We start from the raw sequence: 20,513 nt of genomic DNA, 5'->3' as shown, positions 1-20,513 counted from the left end.
ATCACACGGGTGCTAGGAGGAACATTATTGCGCATGTAATGCTGCACTTTCTAAAAATGAAATGGGAGCGTTTGGACGTCAGTAGACAGCCCCGATAACAAAGGGAACACCAAGAAACACCGTTTTGCACCAAATACTTTCGGTGTTGGAACAGTCATCCATAACTATCAGTAGATTGTCTTTTTTGCAAACAATAGTTACGCCTCCGCCATGCGTATCCCTATCCTTGCGGAACACGGTATAACCAGGAGGGTTATACCAGTTCAGTCCTTTATTCCAGGCCGTAGCCACGTTTCCGTCACAACATCTGGGTTGTACTGCATTAGAAGGTATTCAAATTCGACGGCTTTGTTGGCCAGGCCGCGAATGTTAATATTAATCAAATTGAAGTCCGTGGGATTGCTTTTTGCTCTTTGTTATTTTTTGTACGCCAGCTTGTGACCCTCCCTTACCAACTTTTTTTCGGCACTTTTCGTTTTCGTCCCAGAAAAACGTGTCATTGTCGATCAGAACCTTATCATGCACGAGGCGAACCTTCTTGCCACTTTCTTTTTCTGCTTTTGCACTCTCCCATAAGTTCCCATTCTTTCGTAGTGTCGCTTCCGAATAATCATCCGCAACCGAGATATTGGTGCCCTTCAGCTTTTTGCAGTTCCGGAATATTTTCATCTTTTCACTGTAGTCAAAAAATCTTAGAATAACTGGCCAAATTTTATTTGTGCCCTGTCACCCAATTCTGTGAATTCGTTCATCTGTGCTGACTTTCACTTCAAGTGTCTCTTCAATTACATCTCGCTGGACTTTTGTTCTTAGTTCGTCAATGGTTTCATTAGTAGTTTCTGTTATTCCGAAGATGATTAAATTGTTCCGACGACTGCGATCTTCTAAATCAACCATTCTTTCATGGGTGTACTGAACAGCACTACTTACATTACTAACTTCTGTTTCTGTGCTTTATTTTCTCTTCATTTTCCCGTACAGCCTTCACGGTCGTTTCTATTTCTGAAATCTTTTTGTTTATAGCCTCTAACTGGTTACTGAAGGAAGCCTGCGTTGTTGTTATTTGATTTATGTCCTTATTGATTGATTTTTGCCCCTCTAAAATTTCCGCGACCATTTTTTTCAACATGATTAGGTCCTGAATTAGTCTCCATATCTCCGGACAGTATCAGCAACATATAAACACATTCCAAGGCACAAGAAGCACACACTTCGGGGCATGGCAGTACAATAATGAACCGGTTGTTACTTCGGAAACATATTCAGACTTACTAACCTGTAACAGCAGAATATTCGGCTCAGTCCTCATGACAACACTTTCGCCATGCCCACGAATCCACTCGGTGTCGACTGTCCTTATGTAGCCGCTGCGTTGGGATGTCACCGTCACTATTGGTGTTGTTCCGCGCGCGTGCTCTAGTCCAGAAGCAGCACGATACCACAACGGTCTTTCGATGCGTTGCACCTCGCAGCTGCCGGTGGTCGTTTTAGATGCGAAGTATCTCTTGCTCGGGAGTACGTCACGCGGCGTGGTAATCCGCACGCGGCGTAGTAGTCCGCACTCACACTGCGCATGCGCAACTCTCCTCCTTCCCTCTCTCCAACAGCTGCGCGTTACTCTCTCCACTTCTCTAACAGCACCTGCTTGCGCTTCTCCTGCCTTCTCGCTTCTGCTCTCACGGCGCATACGCTACTCTCCTCCTCTAGTCTCCTCTCCTTCAAGTGGTAGAGCGCTGCGCGCGTTCAGTCCAGCGCTTGCCTCGGTTGGCTCCTCTGAAATGCGGGCTGGACATGCCGAAATTCTCTCCTGCGCAGCGCCGCGATGAGGGCCAGCGCATGCGTGTCCCCTCCCCCTCTATCTCCTCTCCTACGTTGCCTCTCTCTCACGCGCCTGTCGACCGCGTTCTCCGCACGCCCTGTGAGAATTAAAGGGACCGACAACTGGCCAGAACGGATGATTAGATCCTGGTGGAAATGAAAAGGCCGTAAATTATAGTGACAGATTCCAGAATACTTTCCGCGATGTGAGTAGGATTTATATTTTTAAATCGCGTTTAAAAGTAACAAAAACCGGTATGTCGCACAGCCTAGCGCGAGCGCCATGAACTAGACGTATGCAGTCTTAAGCACTTTGTTGTACGTAGTCCAATGCTTTTACACGCACCAGAACGAGGGCTGAAATTTTGAATATGTATGTTATTGTCAAATCCCGTTTGTTTCTTAGGTAAAATAAGTAAACCATGAGATGTGGCGCTGCTTTCGTGGCTTCCAGTGAAACGGAGGCTGCGGCGCATGCGCGAGGCGTCCGGCGGCGTTTCCCGCGTAGCTCGACTCTCGTCGTATCGGACCTTTGAAGAGTAGCACGCGAGTTTGCGCTGCTGCCCGCAAGATGCCATCGACTTACTGTTCTGTGGAGGATTGCTACCACTTCATGAACAACACCGCTGGTGTATCCTACCACTTGTTTCGTTTTCGAAGGCTTAGCTTGGTTTGGCTTGACTAAAATGTGATAAATCGACCTGTGTACGGCCAAAGTACTTCTACAAGAAGCCCCAGAAAAACGCTATAACTATTGTAAAATAATTTAATAGGCTAGAAAGCAGTAGTCGCGGCGCCGCAGGCTTTGCAAACGTAACATTGCCTTTTTATACTTAGGGCATAACTTGTCACCACTGCTGGCGTATAATCGCTATCGCGCTCACCTCTCACTGTTTGCAGCATGTGATATTAAGACTGCATAATCGCTGCAGATCGAAAAACACTGATTACAAATGTTTTACGGCGTTCTCCGCGTTACCACTCCGTGATTAGAAGCTCTGACCGGTAAGCCTCCCGTTGCACTCAAGAAAACGGGTACCGCAAAAGTTGGTTGTCGGTCCCTTTAACGGCCAGGCTAGAGGGAAGACACGACGCGCGTAGTGTTCCTCGTCGCGTTCCACGACGCGAGGTCGGTAGCATGCCCAACGAACGCCAACGGAACCCGATCGTGCAAGTGCTCCGGCTTCGCGTCGCCTCATGGTCCCCTTTAGCGGGAGATGGTGTAATTTTTTTATTGCTCGATGCAGGTGATGGTATCGGCGCTGAGCACAAGAAAACCTGTAACAGCAGAATAATCGGCCCAGTCCTCATGACAACACTTTCGCCATGCCCACATCGAACAAATATAGCCGGAACACTTGACATATCGAACATCGGGCACTGCGACACGCCCCGAGAAGTTGGCTTTCTCTCGCAAAATCCTAGCTTTTATTCACGGAAGGGGACATGCATTCCAGAGGGGTGTGAAAGGGCGCCATGCAGAGCGAGTAGACACCATCGCTTTCTTTCTCCCATGAGTCCTTGTCTTCGCTGCCGTCGTTCGAGGTCGCTGTTCACTCCTCAGCTGCTTTTGTTAACGCATTGGCTGTGGTAAAACGGAAGAACTTGGCTGTTCTCCGCGAACCTTGCGATAATCAAAACAGCATTTTTTAAAGGTCACCTTGAATGCCAAGAAGCTTTTCTATTATTTTGCTTTATTCGAGACAAAGAAGGGTTTGTCTCGTTTTTATTTGACGTCTGAGCGACCAACGTTTCGTAAGTTGAGTTGTACTTCCATGTATCTAATAACCTCGTTATCGATACGCCAAGATCTATTATCATCGGTGTAAGTCTTGGGCCTGTATTGATACCGTCTGATCATTGATGCCATTTGAGACCATGAATCCGTATTTTTTCACGCTACATCTAAGTCCTGGTGCTTTACCTTGCTGTCTGCGTATCAGCCTGACACTGTATATCTGCCTTTAGGCAAGCAACGGCAGCGACGCCTATGCGACTGTAAAGGGATGTGAACGCGTTCGCGACGTCATTTTCTCTTGCCCGAAGCTGGGCGACTTGAAATGTGCTAGAGGTATGCGGACACCTTAAACTCCATTTTCTCCTTAAGTTAAGAATACGCTTGACTTGAAACTAGCGCTGCGACGTATTCTGTAATCTTCCTAAGAACCTCCATCGACTTATTACTTGGCTTCAGTGTCCTCTGTATAAACTTGCAAGTTTGCCAATCTGCAAAAATCTATCAACGTTCTTCTAATTGAACATGCTCGTGCTGCTCATTTACAGCCGCTTCGCTGTTGTCTGACGCGTACGATCAAGTTCTTTTTTTTCTTGGAAATAGCAAACTAACAGCCGCTCTGTGCAGTGTGGGCCAGAGGCAGCTGGTGTGTCTGGCGCGTGCCTTACTGCGGAGACCCAAGATCCTGGTGCTGGACGAGGCCACCTCGCAGATGGATGGCGACACGGACAGCCTGATCCAGGCGACGCTCAGGGAAAGCTTCGCCGCAAGCACCGTGCTCACGGTGGCACACAGGATACACACAGTGCTCGACTATGACAAGTACGTGGCGAAATTTACTTCCCGCATCATCTGCCCATCACAATTAGGCCCCGTGTTAACTATCGCAAGACTATGTTGTTCGCAGAGATCTAGCAATAACTTCTCAATGGCGCCGGTATTGATGTCAAGGTCATATATGTGGGCATTCGTGTCCCCTAGCAGAATGATTTCGGCCCCGTTACCGAATTCCTTAATATCCGTGCTTATGCAATTCACTATCTCCTGATTTCTTACTGAGCAGTTATTTCCCGTATACAAATAAGCTACCCTAGCCGCGTTTTCTTTCGACTTGCTGTTCCCGAAAACCGAAGGTGCTCTGGGCACGTTTGCTTCACTCTATCCCATTTGGCCCCGCGATGAATTAGCATTTTAATATCCTTTTCCTCTCCTTTGTGATTTTGTCCAGTTGTGCCCCTTCCAAACATTATTTCCAATATGCGGTGATTCTTCCAAGTATCTAAGGTGTGTTTCTGTAAGCGCAACAATATCTATCTGTGCTTTGTTTAACTGTTCCTCAATTTCTGACCATTGTGCTTTTTCTTTCCACCCTGCACGTTTAACTTATTGTTATGTTATTGTTATCACCCTTTTAAGTGCGTGGCACTTCAGGCGCCCTGCTTGTCGTCCATCCACAGATCTCATGCGGCGTGATCACACTCAAAATGAAATGGTCAACAGAGCCCTAAAACAAAGCGAGCAATGCTGAAAACCAGGTTAAAGTAAACGAACGAGGTGAAATAATATAATTAACAGAAATAACCAAAGAAGTAATCGAAAGAATTTACTTAAAACCTCCAAAACGATTTGGAAACATGCGGCTGACTCCCGTGCCGCGCAATAGAGGGCGCTACCGCCTCGCCAAGCGCACGATTGCTTCAGTGGGAACTCTACGAACGGGAATCGCTGGGCGTCCGTCCTACGAACTTCCTCAGGGTTCACAATGGTGGACTTGAATTAAGCGCAGGATTTAGAACTACACCAATCACTACACAAGAATGAATTAATGAATAAACTTTATTTATAGTGCAGGCGAGGCGGGGGGAAGAAGGGCAAGGTGTGTGACCGGGCTAGTTGGTATTCCGCAGTGACGTGAACAGCGCGTGAACCACACAAGTCCTCGTCGGTTATTCGTCCTTGTTTGTTTCACGCGCTGGTCACGTCACTAGGAAAGAGGGGATTAACCCCTGTCCCGTCCCACCCTCCGTCAATGATGACGGCGTCAGGTGACGGCTTGAAGTCCTTGGACCCGGGCGGCATCTTCGGCTTGCCGGATGGCCCAAAGTTGGTCGGTCAGCTTGTCGCCGGTGAGTGCCGCCTCCCGGCGGCAGCGACGCCGACGCAGCAGCAAGAACCACATTCTTTTTCGTTTACTTTTTTTTCATTTCCTCCCAATGCTACCTGTGAAAGAGTCCCCCTGGTTGTTTTCTACGTTACTGGTTGACCCTGGCCTCCGGAGGGCCCGCGTGCCTCCCAAAGAAAGCTACTGCGCCTCCTGCCAATAGCCAACCCACCTCATGACCAAGCGTCCGATCGAAGTGAATTTTGTCTCTTTCGAAACCACCTCACCTGTGCACTTCTCTGTTTATTTCCACTACCTTGAAACTTTCTCTCACAAATTTCCCTGTAAAGACGTTTATTAGCGGGCACTCGGCGACGATGCACGACAGCGACAGTCAAGGCGGGGCCGACTCTCAGCACGAGCTGCGTTCTCTCCGAAAGGAGCCGAAGAGGGCGACCCACTAGAAGGGGGTGGAAAGGACGACCCACTGCAGAGTTCTGAGGTTTCTCTACAATTACCCCGGGTACGAAAAGGGAGCCGCCTGGGGACCTAACGGCTTGTCACTATCAGCGGGTCATGGTAGGCCTTGAGGCGCTCCACACTGGCAATGTCGCGGCCTCGACGGCGCCTGTCCGAAGATGGGTCAATGGGTTCGATCAGGTAGTTTTCAGGGGATGTGCGTTCGACGACACGGTAGGGACCTTCGCATTTGGACAGTAGTTTTGAGAAAAGACCAATTGCAGTGGTAGGGATTGCAGTGTTGCAGGAGTTGCAGTGTCGAGAGCCGTACGAGCGCTCCAGGGAGGAAGGTGGGCTCAGACGTGGTTGTGTCACCGCGAACGCCTTTCTGCCGTTCTCCGTCATGTGTAGTAAAGGTCTTGGCAAGTTCGCGACAATCTTCAGTAAGTCTGGCTGTGACAGAAATAGGCGCACACTCATCGATCCGGCTTGTATGGAAGGACTGTGTCGATTGTGTGCGACGGGTGCCTTCCATACGGTAAGAAGAAGGCGGAAAACTAGTAGGCTCTGAGGGGCGGTATTGTAGGCGTAGGTGACAAAGGGCAGAATAGCATCCCAATTGGTGTGATCGGCGGCAACGTGCATAGAGAGCATGTCGCCGAGCGTGCGGTTAAAGCGTTCGGTGAGGCAATTGGTCTGCGGGTGGTAAGCAGTAGTTTTGCGGTGAACAACGTTGCACTCTTTGAGAGCAACATGCATTCGTTCATTGTGAACAAAGCACCCGTACTGGGCGCCGAAACGTCAATTCTGTTGTTGTTTTATTTTAGTTGGCGAGTGTACGTTTTGTTCGACCATGACATTTCCTCAGCAGACGTGTTTTCGTCAAACCCTAGACTTCACTCTTTGAGAATGGCTTCGACAACTTCCGACAAGAAGACACGGCCTCGCTCACTGAGCAGCTCCTGGGATGAACTGTGAAGCCGTGTCCAGACTACGTGCGCAACGTGCGGATCCTCGGTAAGGATCGTGACCGTAAACGCAATCAACGTAATGAGTTTGTTCAGACGTTGTTGTATTTGGCGTAAAGTACGTAACGTTTGTGGTGTAAATGTTGACGGGCCCGCGACGTTTACAACTACTGATGCGACCGTTACGTACGACCAATGGGCAAAGCAGTTTCGGTGTTCATTTGCCGTTCACGGTGCTTCCGTCCTCCACAGATTCCTCGTCTTCATGCGCGTCTTGAAAGTCATGCAGTAGCGTGTCTGTGCAGTTGGTTTGCCGGTGTTTATTGCGTTGTCTGCCCGTGGCCAGTAACCATGAACCGTGCGGAAGCGTCTTCGCTGTGCAGTGATGAAATACTCGTAGAAGTGCGGCAGAGGCCCGCACTGTACTACCAGATTCTGAAATCGTATTGCGACAAGCAGCTGCAGAACCACGCCTGGCTGGAATTTTGAGAGATGCTGGAATTTCGCAGCTGAACGATCGTTGAGAACGCGCGAGCGGCGAAACCTTCAAGCCAAATACTTGCTGCAGCATATAGTGTCTGCGGCGATGCGCGTATTGGTTGCTGAAGACGCAGGCATAACTTAGTAGGATACCTTCGTAGCGTTTATTGGCTTTCGCTCAATTTAGAACTTTTTTTTTACACTCGTATAGCGATGTTTCACATTGCTTCATGAAGGCAGAACAGGCATTTACAGAAGCCAAACTGGCCGCTCTAGCCGCACCTCAGCCGGACTAGAGGCCAGACGCGACATGCGTTAATTAGAGCGCTCGTCACGTATCCCCTTTAGTCCAGCCAGGCCAGCCAAGGCCAAACATGCAAACCTTGCTAGACTGCAACAATTGTAGCGAAGATACAACGCACTTTCAGAACGGTGATTGGCGCGTCATAAAAAAACGTACCTTACCGAAAATCTCAATGTGAACATACTAGGTCGTTAGCAACGCAAACGGACAATGCAGCTATTACGCGATACCACACTTGTGACAGATGCGACTGTAGTCTGAACCCGGCTTCACGCAGCATGAATCGGTGCCGCAATAAGGAGGCCACATCGCGCGTTGTAGCCGCTGGGAGGGCGGCAGTTTCAGCGTATCGCGTGAGGTAGTATACAGCGACGATGGCCCAGCGGTTACCAGCGGATGTCAGAGAGAGTGGCCCATTCAAATCGATGCCAACGCGTCCAAACGGTCGGTCAGGGCAAGGTAGAGGTTGCAGACCTTCCGGCGACAGCTGCGTTGAAGTTTTGCGGCGCTGACAATCGATGCAGGAGCGAACGAACTTCTGCCTCGCCGAAAGCACCGTTGGCGAATGCGGTGGTAGGTTTTCCATACCCTAGAGTGTGCACACTGCGGATCAGAGTGGAACGACTCGCATATGTCAGAACGCAGACTGCGGGTATTACTAGTAGCCACTGGCGGCCATCGCCGTTGTAACTGCGTCGGTGGAGGAATCAGTCGCGATCGGCGAAATGGTGGGCTTGACGACGCAACGCGCGAGTGGATGGTGTGGCCGATGGATCAGTCAGCAAGTCTATCAGTGAGGCAATCCATTGATCATTGCGCTGTTCGGTAGCGATGGTGTGAATGTCGATAGAAGAAACGGCAAAGTGAGACACTGAGCTATGGGCATTGTCGTCAGGCAAGGGAGAACGCGACAGGGCGTCGGCGTCAGCATGGTGGCGTTCGTTGCGGTACAGCACGCGGATGTCGTAGTCTTGCAGGCGAAGTGCCCAACGGGCGGGACGGCCTGAGGGATCCTTCAATGAGGACAACCAGCACAGTGCATCATGGTCACTGACGACATCAAATGGGCGACCATACAAATAAGGTCGGAACTTCGTAAGGGCCCAGATGATTGCCAGGAATTCTTTCTCCGTAACGGTGTGGTTGGTCTCGGCTTTAGTAAGCGTACGACTTGCATTTGCCACGACATATTCAGGGAACCCCGGTGTGCGCTGCGCAAAGACAGCGCCGAGGCCAACACAGCTGGCGTCCGTGTGTACCTCTGTAGAGGCCGCAGGGTCGTAGTGGCGTAGTATGGGAAGATACATCAACAAACGACGGAGCTTTGCGAAAGCGTCACCGCACTTTCACGATCACGAATTGAGGGGCCCGTTGCTGCCAAAGAGCTTCGTCAGCGGCGATCATAGAGCTTCTCACAGCAATACCAAGGGACATCTGGCGCCACCGTCTATGCGAATTTTTTAAGGGGCGCCGTTGGCGAGATGGGAATGATGGTATATGTGTCTGCGAGGCTTGTGTTGGCTGGTGTTGAGCGAGGCTTCGGCTAAAAAGCGGATACGGCTGCGCAAATAAAGCTTCTCTTAAACAAAACTTTTATAAGTGGATCTCAATCACGCGTATTATATTCTAAAATAAATGTCCCCTCACCTTTACGCCATAAACAAACAACGCAAGAAAGAAACAGACGACAAGCGGTCGCAAAGTGAACGCTGACCCTGTCGTCTGCCTTCCAAGTTTAACGGCCGTTCGTTACTTTTTACGCTTCGTAAAGTTTTACATCAACGCATGTTTCCAAAGTTAAATAAAACTTGTTTCTGTGTAATTATAAAGAAATAGCTTACTACGTGCTCCTTTAGTACCAAATCAACCATTTTGACGCAAGGAACGCGTTGAAGCCAGACGCGTCTTCGAGGTATCCGGGCTCTTCATGAACGATACCAATCTGAGCCAAAGTCAGAAGCTCACATATCCCAGCATTCCCATGCGTACAGCAGCTAGCAGCGCCAGTTTTCCGTCTAGGAAATTGTAAGAAACTCTATGGCGGCGATATGATAGTCGGATGAAGTGCTGGAAGTAGGAGCATAGTCCTACGAAACTGCGCAGTTCTTTGACGGACGTAGGTTTGGGGAACTCTGTCACGGCCCGAAGCTTGGGGTGTGTTCCAATACTCACCGTAGACAGCTAAATAGACAGCTAAGTGGACAGCGGCCATCTTAAGTCCCAGTCCAATTCTCACGTAGCCGGCAAAATAGACAGCTTCGAAAAGACGCCATTTGAGACAAATACGATGCAGGCTACTTTGCTGTCCAAACAAGATGGCGGCTAATAATATCTGGGGTTTAACGTCCCAAAACCACGATATGATTATGAGAGACGCCGTAGTGGAGGGCTCCGGAAATTTCGACCACCTGGGGTTCTTTAACGTGCACCTAAATCTAAGTACACGGGCCTCAAACATTTTCGCCTCCATCGAAAATAAGATGGCGGCTCAGCGAACTGCTCGGATAGCTCTGATGTCGCCGGTATGGTCGTGTGCACACCAGCAGACGCTTTTCCAGGCGCTCAATGTGAGCTACGTTCAATTTTTGATAGATTTGAACACGAAAAACGGTAAAGAAATAACTGTTACGTTTGTTTTTCTTAGCTTTTTCTTGTCGACGCGTGGTGGCGTCACGTCGCGCAGACGCCATCCAGACGCGTCCCATTTCTCGGAGTACCGGGGCTTGATGATGTCTTCTAAGCTGTCAGCGTAGACTGTCTACGATGCTGTCCAGAATCGGAGCACAGCCTTGGCTGGATCGGGGAGAATTCCGTCCTTGGACATGACGTAGCCTAGTTTTATCAGCTGCCATGCTGCAAATCGGCACTTCTTTAGATTCATCTGTAGCCCGGCGTCGCTCAAACGCGTCAAAACATGTCGCAGGCGTTGAGGATGCGTGGAGAAATCGGGGGCAAAAACGGCGACGTCGTCGAGATAGCACAGGCACGTGTGTCATTTCAAGTTGCGCAGAACGGTATCCATCATGCGCTCAAAGGTCGCGCGCGCATTACACACTCCAAACGGCATGACGTTGAATTCGTACAAGCCGACGGGCGCGACAAAGGCTGTCTTCGGTCGAGCGTCATCAGTCATGGCAACTTGCCCTGAGCGCAAATCAAGCGATGAAAAGAATTCTGCTCCTTGCAGACTGTCAATGGCGTCGTCTATTCGAGGTAAGGGATAAACGTCCTTACGGGTGATCTTATTCAGTCGTGGATAGTCCACACAGAACCGCATAGAACCGCCTTTCGCAACGAGAGCGACAGGAGACGGCCACGGGCTGTTTGAGGGTCGAATAACATCGCGGCGAAGCATGTCTTGGACTTGCTCGTTAATTACACGACGCTCTGCTGGAGATACGCGATATGGACGTTGCCGCAGTGGTGGTTGGGCGCCAGTGTCGATGCGATGCGCGACAGCAGAAGCGCGGCCGAGAGAAGTTTGCGCGACATCGAACGAAGAACGAAATTCTTCCAACAGGCATAGAAGCTGGGAACGCTCCACAGACGTAAGGTTGTCAGCAATCGAGGAACGAAATACTTCAGCGGATGACGAATCAGATGTGGAAACAGCAATGAGCGTACGGGAGCTGGCGCTGTGCGTGTCACCCGGTGCGTCCATAACTTGTGCGTCTTCGATGAGTTCCGCTCTGCCGAGACATTCCCCTCGCACCAACGTAAGAATGAACAGGGATGGGTTGGTAACAAAAATATCGGTGTCGCCCTTAGTAACATCCACGGTCGCAAATGGCACCAGCAAGCCTTTCCTAGTGAAAACGCGGTCACATGGAAAAAGTAGTGCAACGGTGTCGGAGAGACCGGTGCAATGGACTGACACAGCCTTTGACGAGTTTACAGGAACTGTGGTGTAATCTTTGACGAGTACCTTGATCGCAGCGGATGGACTGTCTGCTGGCGTCAAATCTGAGAATGGTGAGAGCTCTATTTCGGCAGGTGCGCAATGAATTACGGCGGCGTGGCGGGCGAGAAAATCCCATCCCAGGATGACGTCGTGAGAGCATGAAGCAATTATGATGAATTCGACGGCGTACAGAGCGTCCTGAATGATGACACGGGCTGTACACACCGCTGTCGGGTGAATACTTTGGGTGCTGGCTGTACGTAGACAGAGCCCGGAAAGTGGCGTCGTCACTTTTTGTAGTAGTCGGCTAAGTTTAGCGTCCATAACGGATACGGCAGCTCACAGTGTCTACAAGGGCAGATGCGCGAACACCGCCCACATAATCCTAGAAGTACATTTACAGCGCAAACGTAAAGACGCACCACAAGTGGTCAGAAATGGCCGACAAGCCCGCGAGATCAGCGGCGCGCGATGGCGGGCGACGGGTCATCAAGAGCTGCCGGCGCAGCCCCTCGCATGAGTGATCATACTCAAAGGTCATCACAGGTCATCACAGGTCATCAAAGGTCATCACAGCGTGATGACCTTTGCCACCGCGCAAGGGTCTTTGGCCAGAAGCATGGTGAAGGCATGTTCGTCGATGCCTTTCATATTATTCCTGATTCTATTAGACTCCTACATGCTCGCGGCGGCTTTCTCGCACACGTCAAGGATGTCTTCAATGTACCTTGTGAAAGATTCACCGGCCTGCTGAGCTCGTTCACGCAAACTCTCTTCGGCTTGCAGCTTGCGAACGGCAGGGCGACCAAACACGTCGAAAATGGCGGTCTTGAAATCGGACCACGCCGGGAAATCGGATGCATGGTTGTTGTACCACATGCCTGCCACACCCACGAGGTAGAAAACCAAGTTGCTCAGTTTGCCTGCTTCGTCCCATTTATTGGGGACACTCACGCGTTCGCAAATCGCGAGCCAGTCCTCCACGTCCGTGCCATCCGCGCCGGTGAAGACAGGAGGGTCGTGGATACGGGGGACAGCGGGACAAGCGGTTGGTGTGGGAGGCGGCGTCTGCTGGGCGGTGTCTTGCGGCATGGTAGATGGTACGGTACGGGATCGAAGCTCCAGGGGATCGAATGGAGACCGAAGTTGCTTTAAGGGCACAGCACCTCCACCAAATTGTAAAGACGTTCATTAGCTGGCACTCGGCGACGATGCACGAATGCGACAGTTCGGCGAAGCCGACTCTCAGCACGAGCTGCGTTCTCTCCGAAAGGAGCCGAATAGGGTGACGCACTGGAAGGGTCGCCCTTCCAGTAGGTCGCCATCTAACCAACTTCGCACCTAACCAACTTCGAGTCGCCAACAATAATAACGTGTTCAGGCTTTCCTGCTGAAGTGACCTGTGCATGGCTACTGACCTGGTGACCAGCGTGAGTCACGGCTGATGCTTTGTCCCCTCCCTCCCTCAAAACTGTCTTTCGAAAGCTGGCCCTTGTGGTCATTGCACTTGCCCTTTTCACCTCTACCGTGCTGCGAGTCAACGCCCAAATCTTTCCGCCATCACTTGCCTCTTTTTGTTTACCCTGACAACCTTCAATAGCTCTTCCTTGGTTGCTTTAAACCTTTCTCCTACAGCCTTCTTTTTGTCTCGTTCCATTGCCATAGCATTCTCTAGCTCTACAGTTCTCATTATAGCTATTAAAGCATGCAAGAAAACCTATCTGCAGCTGTCATTCCGGAGTCCTCGAAAAGCACATCTTTTCACCACTAAATTTACCACGAAACTTTTAACGAACATTTTACACAAGCATCACCAACGTCGAGCGGTTGAACGGGAGCTGGGACACGCGCTCCCATAGAAGCCCGGCTATCTGTGCTCGTCAGCAGGGCAGTAGGTCGTGGGCTGGTGCGCGTAGAGTAGACATTCTCAACTCATGATGGGCCACTTACCGCTGCCATTAAAACGAAGAGTGTACAAGCGCTGCATTTTTCCAGTTCCAACTTATGGGGCTGAAGTATGGAGAATAACGAAAAACTTGAGAAGTTAAGAGTCACACAGAGTGGGATGGAACAAAAATGACAGAAGTAACACCAAGAAACGGTAAGAGAGAAGAGTGCATGAGAGAAAAAGCAGGGGTAGCCGATATCCTATTAGTTATTGCGAGAAAACATGGACCTTCACAAGTCATGTCATGAGAAGGACCGATAACCGATGGTCAAGTTGAGCGACCGAATGAATGCGAAAGGGTGCGAAACGCGGCCGAGGACGACAAAGGGGGGTTAGATGATACGACTAAGTTTAAAAAATTGCAGGCACAAAACGTAGGCAGCTCAAGCAGTAAGGGAGATCATTGGGAGGGGCCTGCAGTGGATGTAAGATACATAGATGGCAATGATTATGATGATGATGGTGGTGTGCTAGTCAATAAAGAGTGGCGACTTAGAAGGTACTGAGCTCTGAAAATCTGAGACCAATGGTCGTAGACTTAGTGACTTGTAGTGTATTGAATTGGTCACTGGCAGTTTAGGTGCTATATATCTGAATATTACAGGAAATCTGTATACTTTTGCACCGCGACGGTTTCGTCTCCGTGGACTAAAAACGAAACGCCAGGCCCCTAAACCACCAACAGACGCTCGCGCTCGCGTGCTCCTACGCTAGCAGACGCGCGCGTTCCTTGCGTTTTCACATCGGACGCTGAAGAAGGGCATTTGGAGAGGTGGACAGATGAGCCGGCGAACGCGTCCGCTGTAGAATAGTTCACAAGTGCAACGCCACAACCTCTGGGTGGTTTAGGGGCCCTTTAACACTGTCATGAATAGACCACGCAAGTTAAGACTCCAGAAGAACATCGTGAATACAATGCTGTACGAAAGGAGCAAATTCGTCTTGCTGAAAATGATCGTGGAACCACTCACGGTCTACTACAGCGACCACAAAGCGATTATCGCTAGAATTACTATCAGCATGTGTGGGTTGATACAGCTTCGCTGGATGGCGGCCAAATTTTTTTTTTCGTTAGTGTATCTACCGTTTTTTTTCGTTGATTCACTGATTGGTATATCCAACTTCTCTGCATGTGCTTATACCGTCTGAGCTGCCGTCAAACCACTTGTTTGCGTCACTTCGTAAGTGTCTTTTCCATACGTTTGCGCAAAGGGGAATACATATGGCCCACCGTCGCATCTAGTTTGGGTCAAATAAGAGCGTACGACTCCACTAAGCAATACACTTTTCTTTTTTCAGAATACTGGTCATGGGTGATGGGAAGGTCCTGGAGTTTGCATCCGTGCAAGATCTCCTCCGAGACCCCAGCTCAATATTTTCCAACATGGCTAGATGTGCGGCCATATCTCAAACCATCAAAAACCAAGACACGGATGAACAATCTGCACCAAGAGAATATACTCGACTCTGAATTTCATGTTTTGTGTTGTCTGGACTGAAAAGATTATCTTCGAATCTCGATAACCTCGCAGGATGCTCACGTGACACAAATAGTGTGACATAAAAAACCGCTGAACACGGGGTGCCGCTGGAGCCAGCGTTTCCACAAGTGGTCTCCGACAACAAACCATGTTCAAGGATTTTTGAGCTCTTTAAGCTTCCATCTTCTGCTGAACTTCCGTCGAGTGGTGCGAGAGCCTCGCAAGGGTGGTAACTCGGGCTAGTTGGTTGTACATGATCGTAGGAAAACAGCGCAATGACAACGGACGAGCACAAGGAGACAAGCAAGCGCAGTCTTCCAACTGGTTTATGTTTCCAGAAACATGCAATTTATAGCCCTGGCATCACAAGGAATAGAGCATCATGCACAGGAATTATTTTTCTTTGTGGAGAAAAAGATTCAACGATTCAAAAAGACACAACGTTCGCTGCGCACTGGACAAACTTATTCTTGTGCATCATGGTGCGTGCTGCATCTTTTTTTTTTTTTGCGATTCGGGTTAGTGATCCTGCAAATCATGGACAACTTATCCAGTGCAGGAAATGCAACGTAATTGGTCAATGAACAAACTTTTTCCACATTTTAGGAAGGAGCATGCATACATGTAGCAACCGCGGTTTTTCGCTTTTCTGCACACACCCTGCAAGGCGATTCCTCAGACCGGTTCTCATTTCTTAGTGAACCCTCAAGTATTGAACCTAGCAAGTCCATGCCAAATGGCTGCAAGGGCATTGTGACATCTAAGGCAATATTTCTATATTTTTACGTCTGTTTATTATCACCTTGATATGTAATAAAGAATATAAGGTACTCACAAAAGGAACTGAATACGATGTTCTACGAATACATTGCGTCGTTTTTTTCCGCAGCGAATTCAGTTGCCTTATGTTGCTGCCACACCACAATAATGCAATGGTGGGACTAAACTTCAAAAAAATCTTTCTCAATTAAAACACAAAATACTTTGCTTACGCTTTCTCTGGACAAAGTTGTTATAATTCTCAATCGTATGCGCTCTTCGGCTTATTTTTTCTTGGACCACCTTAGGGTGCTACATGCGCCTCAACATAGGCCAAGGTGGCGTATTTGTCGAGTTCAGGATTTTATTTTAGAGCCTATGCGCCGCACACAGGCAAAATAAAAATTTAGGAGATAGTACACGTTATGGAGAGTTGTATAAAAATAATTTATGCATTCTATCTGTACTTGTTCTTTGTGAAAAAATTCCCGAACACGATACAACTTACTCAACTTGACCTACAATTTACTCAACGTTACTCAACTATGCTCGAAAAACGCGAAAAACCAAATGTTGAAAGAATACGCGAAACGGTCGTTTTACAGGATTTTTTTTTTCGGACCTGGTTTTTCACCATTGCGTCAAGTTCAAATGTTTTGGGACGGTAAACCCCAACAATTATTGCTATGAAGTTGAAATGGCGCTCACGTGCCCAAACGATTTTTGCCGCTCAAATTATTTTGAAGATATACTGTAGAACTTATGTCTATATGCGTGTAATTTTCTCCGATTTTATTAGAGAAATTGATTTTTGTCGAGTGTCACGGTTGGGACAGGTGGCGTGGAATAACCCCAGTAGTTCTTGTGGTGGATAAGAGCTTGAGTACCCGTGAACCCTAAATGCTCAGAAGACGGTTCGTCGTGAAACGCATTGAGGATCTCTTCTCGCCTCGCAGATGGTGCTACCAGAAGAGCGGCTTCAACGCTAGGGTCAGTTTCGCTTGTACAAAATGTTGCGGATAAAAAAACGATGAAATTGTGCGCCTGAACGACCGTGGCGGCTGCTTAAGCTGGCGCTCAAGATAGCCGACGAGTGGCCGAAGCTCCAAGTCATCACGCTGTTGCTGAGCCAAATCAGACGCTGTGGTGGTAGAGAAGAAACTGTCGTTGCCACTTAGGTCAGGAAGAGTCGGCTCGACTGGAGTGCGTGACAGGCAGGGCTTAAAGTCGCCCTTCATCGGAGGGGGGCCTCAAAAGCGGCGACCTATATATATATATATATATATATATATATATATATATATATATATATGGGTGAAAAGAAGGACTCACGTACGAAATGTAGTTTTATTAACATTTCGTACGTGAGTCCGTCTTTTCACCCATCTATCGTACGATCTTCATACCCAAGGTAACATATATATATATATATATATATATATAGTAATGGGGAAGAGAGACAGTGAGACAGCATCGAACATGAGCGGAAGAACACAAAGACGAAGAACCGAGAGCGCGCGTGACAGTGTTTGACACCGTTGAACCCAGGCCTTTGGTTTTGTAAATAAACCCGAACGGAACTGGTGACGACTGAACAGGCACCGGCGAGGAAGAATAGGTTGTCTGATGGGGCGCTGTGGCTGCGACGACCTGCGCGTACGTCAAGCGCGCAGCTTCCAGAGGTGGTGAACGAGGGAAAGGCAAAGCGTCAGTTACCTCTTCTTGGATAGTTTGTCGTATGCCTGGGGCCAGATGATGTGTCTGTGCTGGTTTGGGCGCGCTTGATAAAATGGAGAGCTGCCGAGCGACCTCCTAACGCACAAACTGTTTTGTCTGAGCCAACATGGAATTCTGGTCTCCGATAGTCAAAACTGCGATCGAGTCACGCTGTTCCGGAGAGGTCATGTCTGGGCGCGTTGCTTGCGCAACTCGTCGAAACTCTGGCACAAACTGACCAGTTCGGCTACGGTTTATGGGTCCTTGTCTAACAACATCTGAAATGCATCATCGGCTATACCCTTGAGTATCTGCTTGATCTTGTCTCCTTCGAGCTTCGATGGGTTCACACGCTTGCACAGTCAACGTCTTCGATCTGGCTGGTGAAGTTCTCTCCTGGCTGTTGAGCGCACTCACGAAGTCGCTGTTCCGCGCGGAGCTTTCGTACAGCGGGGCGGTCGAACACTTCTGAAAAGGCCGTCTTTAACGATTGATTTAAGGCGCTATCCGAAGCTCTAGTGGCCACAGCCGATCCGAAGCTGCCTGACCTCAACAGGGAGTTCGTTGTCCAAGCGGACGCGAGCGACCTGGGTCTTGGGGCGGTGATGCTTCAGGAGCACGACGGCGTCCTCGGGCCAGTCGCCTTTGCGAGCCGGTCACTTAACGCCGCCGAGCGCAACTAACTGAAAGAGAATGTCTCGCAATTCGCAACTTTCAGCAACTATAGGGGGCGCCACAAGAAATCCACTATGGCTGTCGATCCGGTGATCACCCGCACGCACGGAGTCATCGCCGCATGTGTTTGTCGCTGGTTGCTGCCGCTTGCCGGCTAGGATAATTTTCCACCGCATTCAACTTCGATGCAGGAAGTAGCTCACGCTTGAGTGCACAAACTGTGAGACACACGGCACGATTGCACATCTGATTTGACGTCCTACGCGCTGAATGGTGATGGAATGGTGATGTTTCGTCGTACTAGGTCGCCGCATCGGGCGTCCGGCGTGCGTCAAACTCGGCAGATTTTTCTCATCCGCCCAGTATGGCGATCGCACGGCCGTATAGCCACAGTGGTAACCAGCACGGGAGACAGGCAACGTCGTGCCGCTGCTCGGTTCCTTACCGCTCCCATGATCACGTCCGAGGATGCCGAGGTATTTGCCAGTATCGCCGCTATGGGTGGCATGAAAAAGATGTGCTACAGTTATTTTATCATGCAAACTAATTCCTAATTCAATAATGCGGCGCTTCCATTGTGGCATCATCCAAAAAAGCGCCGGCGTCCAAGCCACTCGCGATATCGGGAATCACGATGCGAAGGCACCTGCGATGTGATCGCAGATAAACAGCGACACTGCAGGCCATCTCACCCAACCGGCTTGCTTCGCTTCCACCTTTGCTCTTCATATTGAGGGTGTCGAGAAAGCTGATTGCGTATGTCGACGCCTGACATAAGAGTACAATCTCAATCGTGTTGCCATATTTGGAGCACTCTACGGCGTGCTCGCGCTCGATCGCGGACGGCAGCGGCGTCTGCCCAGCCGCCGCTCGCCGGTGTCAGTTGCGGCAGGCTATTGCGATGTGCTCTTTGCTCGCGAAGGCATAGTTTTATTGACCATCGTCTTGTAAATGAAGAAAAAAGAGCACTCGCATGCTGGTAGCACAGCACGTAAGGTGTCGCGATGCATGTGGACGCGGGTTCGATTCCCGGCCACGGCGGCCGCATTTCGATGGAAGAAAAATGCAAAAGAACACCTGCGTGCCTAGATTTATAATAATAATAATAATATCTGGGGTTTAACGTCCCAAAACCACGATATGATTATGAGAGACGCCGTAGTGCAGGGCTCCGAAAATTTCGACCACCTGGGGTTCTTTAACGTGCACCTAAATCTAAGTACACGGGCCTCAAACATTTTCGCCTCCATCGAAAATGCAGCCGCCGCGGCCGGGATTCGATCCCGCGACCTTCGGGTCAGCAGCCGAGCGCCATAACCACTGGACCACCGTGGCGGGGCTGCCTAGATTTAGGAGCACACTAAAGAACCCCAGGTGGTTGAAAATAATCCGGAGCTCCTCACTGCAGCGTGTCCCATAATCGTATCGTGGTATTGGCACGTAAAACCCGAGCAATTCAGTTGAGTCCCAGAAGTCGACGAGGGTGGCGATGCGGGCTTGTTGGTTGGTCATACTTGAATGAGTTGAGCGCATACGAGGACACGGACAGAAGGAAGAGACGTACACACACTGGCGCTACTAACAACAATGGTTTATTTCATTCTCCTGCCGATTCATATACCAGTTTTGCGCACGACAGTCACGTGAACACTCTTTCATAAACAACAATTTGATAACAACCAGGGAATTCACCTCACGAGAAGATAAACAGGGTGCACAGGCAATGACAAGCAAATTTAATGATTCATGCGCAGAAAGTGTAATTCTTTAGCACTCAGGGACATTGAGGGATTGCTAACACAAGCGTCTCCAAGATAATCGATTTGTTCGGCTTCAATGATCAGCCTAGTAATTTCGGACCGGTTCCTGCTGACGACAACGGTTCCCTGAAAGTTCGGTTTGCACGCACAACCATGGCAGTGTTGCGCCAGGAAGCCGTCAGGTGGGAAGTTGCCCACTTATACCGCATTCCTCTGTCTTGTGGCCGTGCTTACATTGGGCAGACTGGCCGCTGCCTAAATGTCCGGCTTGGTGAGCACTGTAATAAAGTGGGCAACTTCCCACCTGACGGCTTCCTGGCGCAACACTGCCATGGTTGTGCGTGCAAACCGAACTTTCAGGGAACCGCTTGTCGTCAGCAGGAACCGGTCCGAAATTACTAGGCTGAT

General features: G+C 49.6%; 1 protein-coding gene across 1 annotated transcript in view; it reads left to right on the top strand.

Annotated features, from left to right (window-relative positions):
- LOC119406510 (ATP-binding cassette sub-family C member 3-like) overlaps positions 1-15,191 on the top strand; it is a 29,852-nt gene extending 14,661 nt beyond the window's left edge. The window contains exons 4-5 of the mRNA XM_037673248.1: positions 4,181-4,375; positions 15,014-15,191. Coding sequence (XP_037529176.1) covers positions 4,181-4,375; positions 15,014-15,185 — 367 coding nt within the window. The 3' untranslated portion in view covers positions 15,186-15,191. The remainder of the gene's footprint in view (positions 1-4,180; positions 4,376-15,013) is intronic.
- Positions 15,192-20,513: the final 5,322 nt, after the last annotated feature.

Source organism: Rhipicephalus sanguineus, chromosome 10, assembly GCF_013339695.2.
Source record: "Rhipicephalus sanguineus isolate Rsan-2018 chromosome 10, BIME_Rsan_1.4, whole genome shotgun sequence".
In the NCBI taxonomy this organism is placed as follows: Eukaryota; Metazoa; Arthropoda; class Arachnida; order Ixodida; family Ixodidae; genus Rhipicephalus; species Rhipicephalus sanguineus.
The sequence above is the reverse complement of the archived record's forward strand: the minus strand, read 5'-3'. Positions and strand labels throughout refer to the sequence as shown.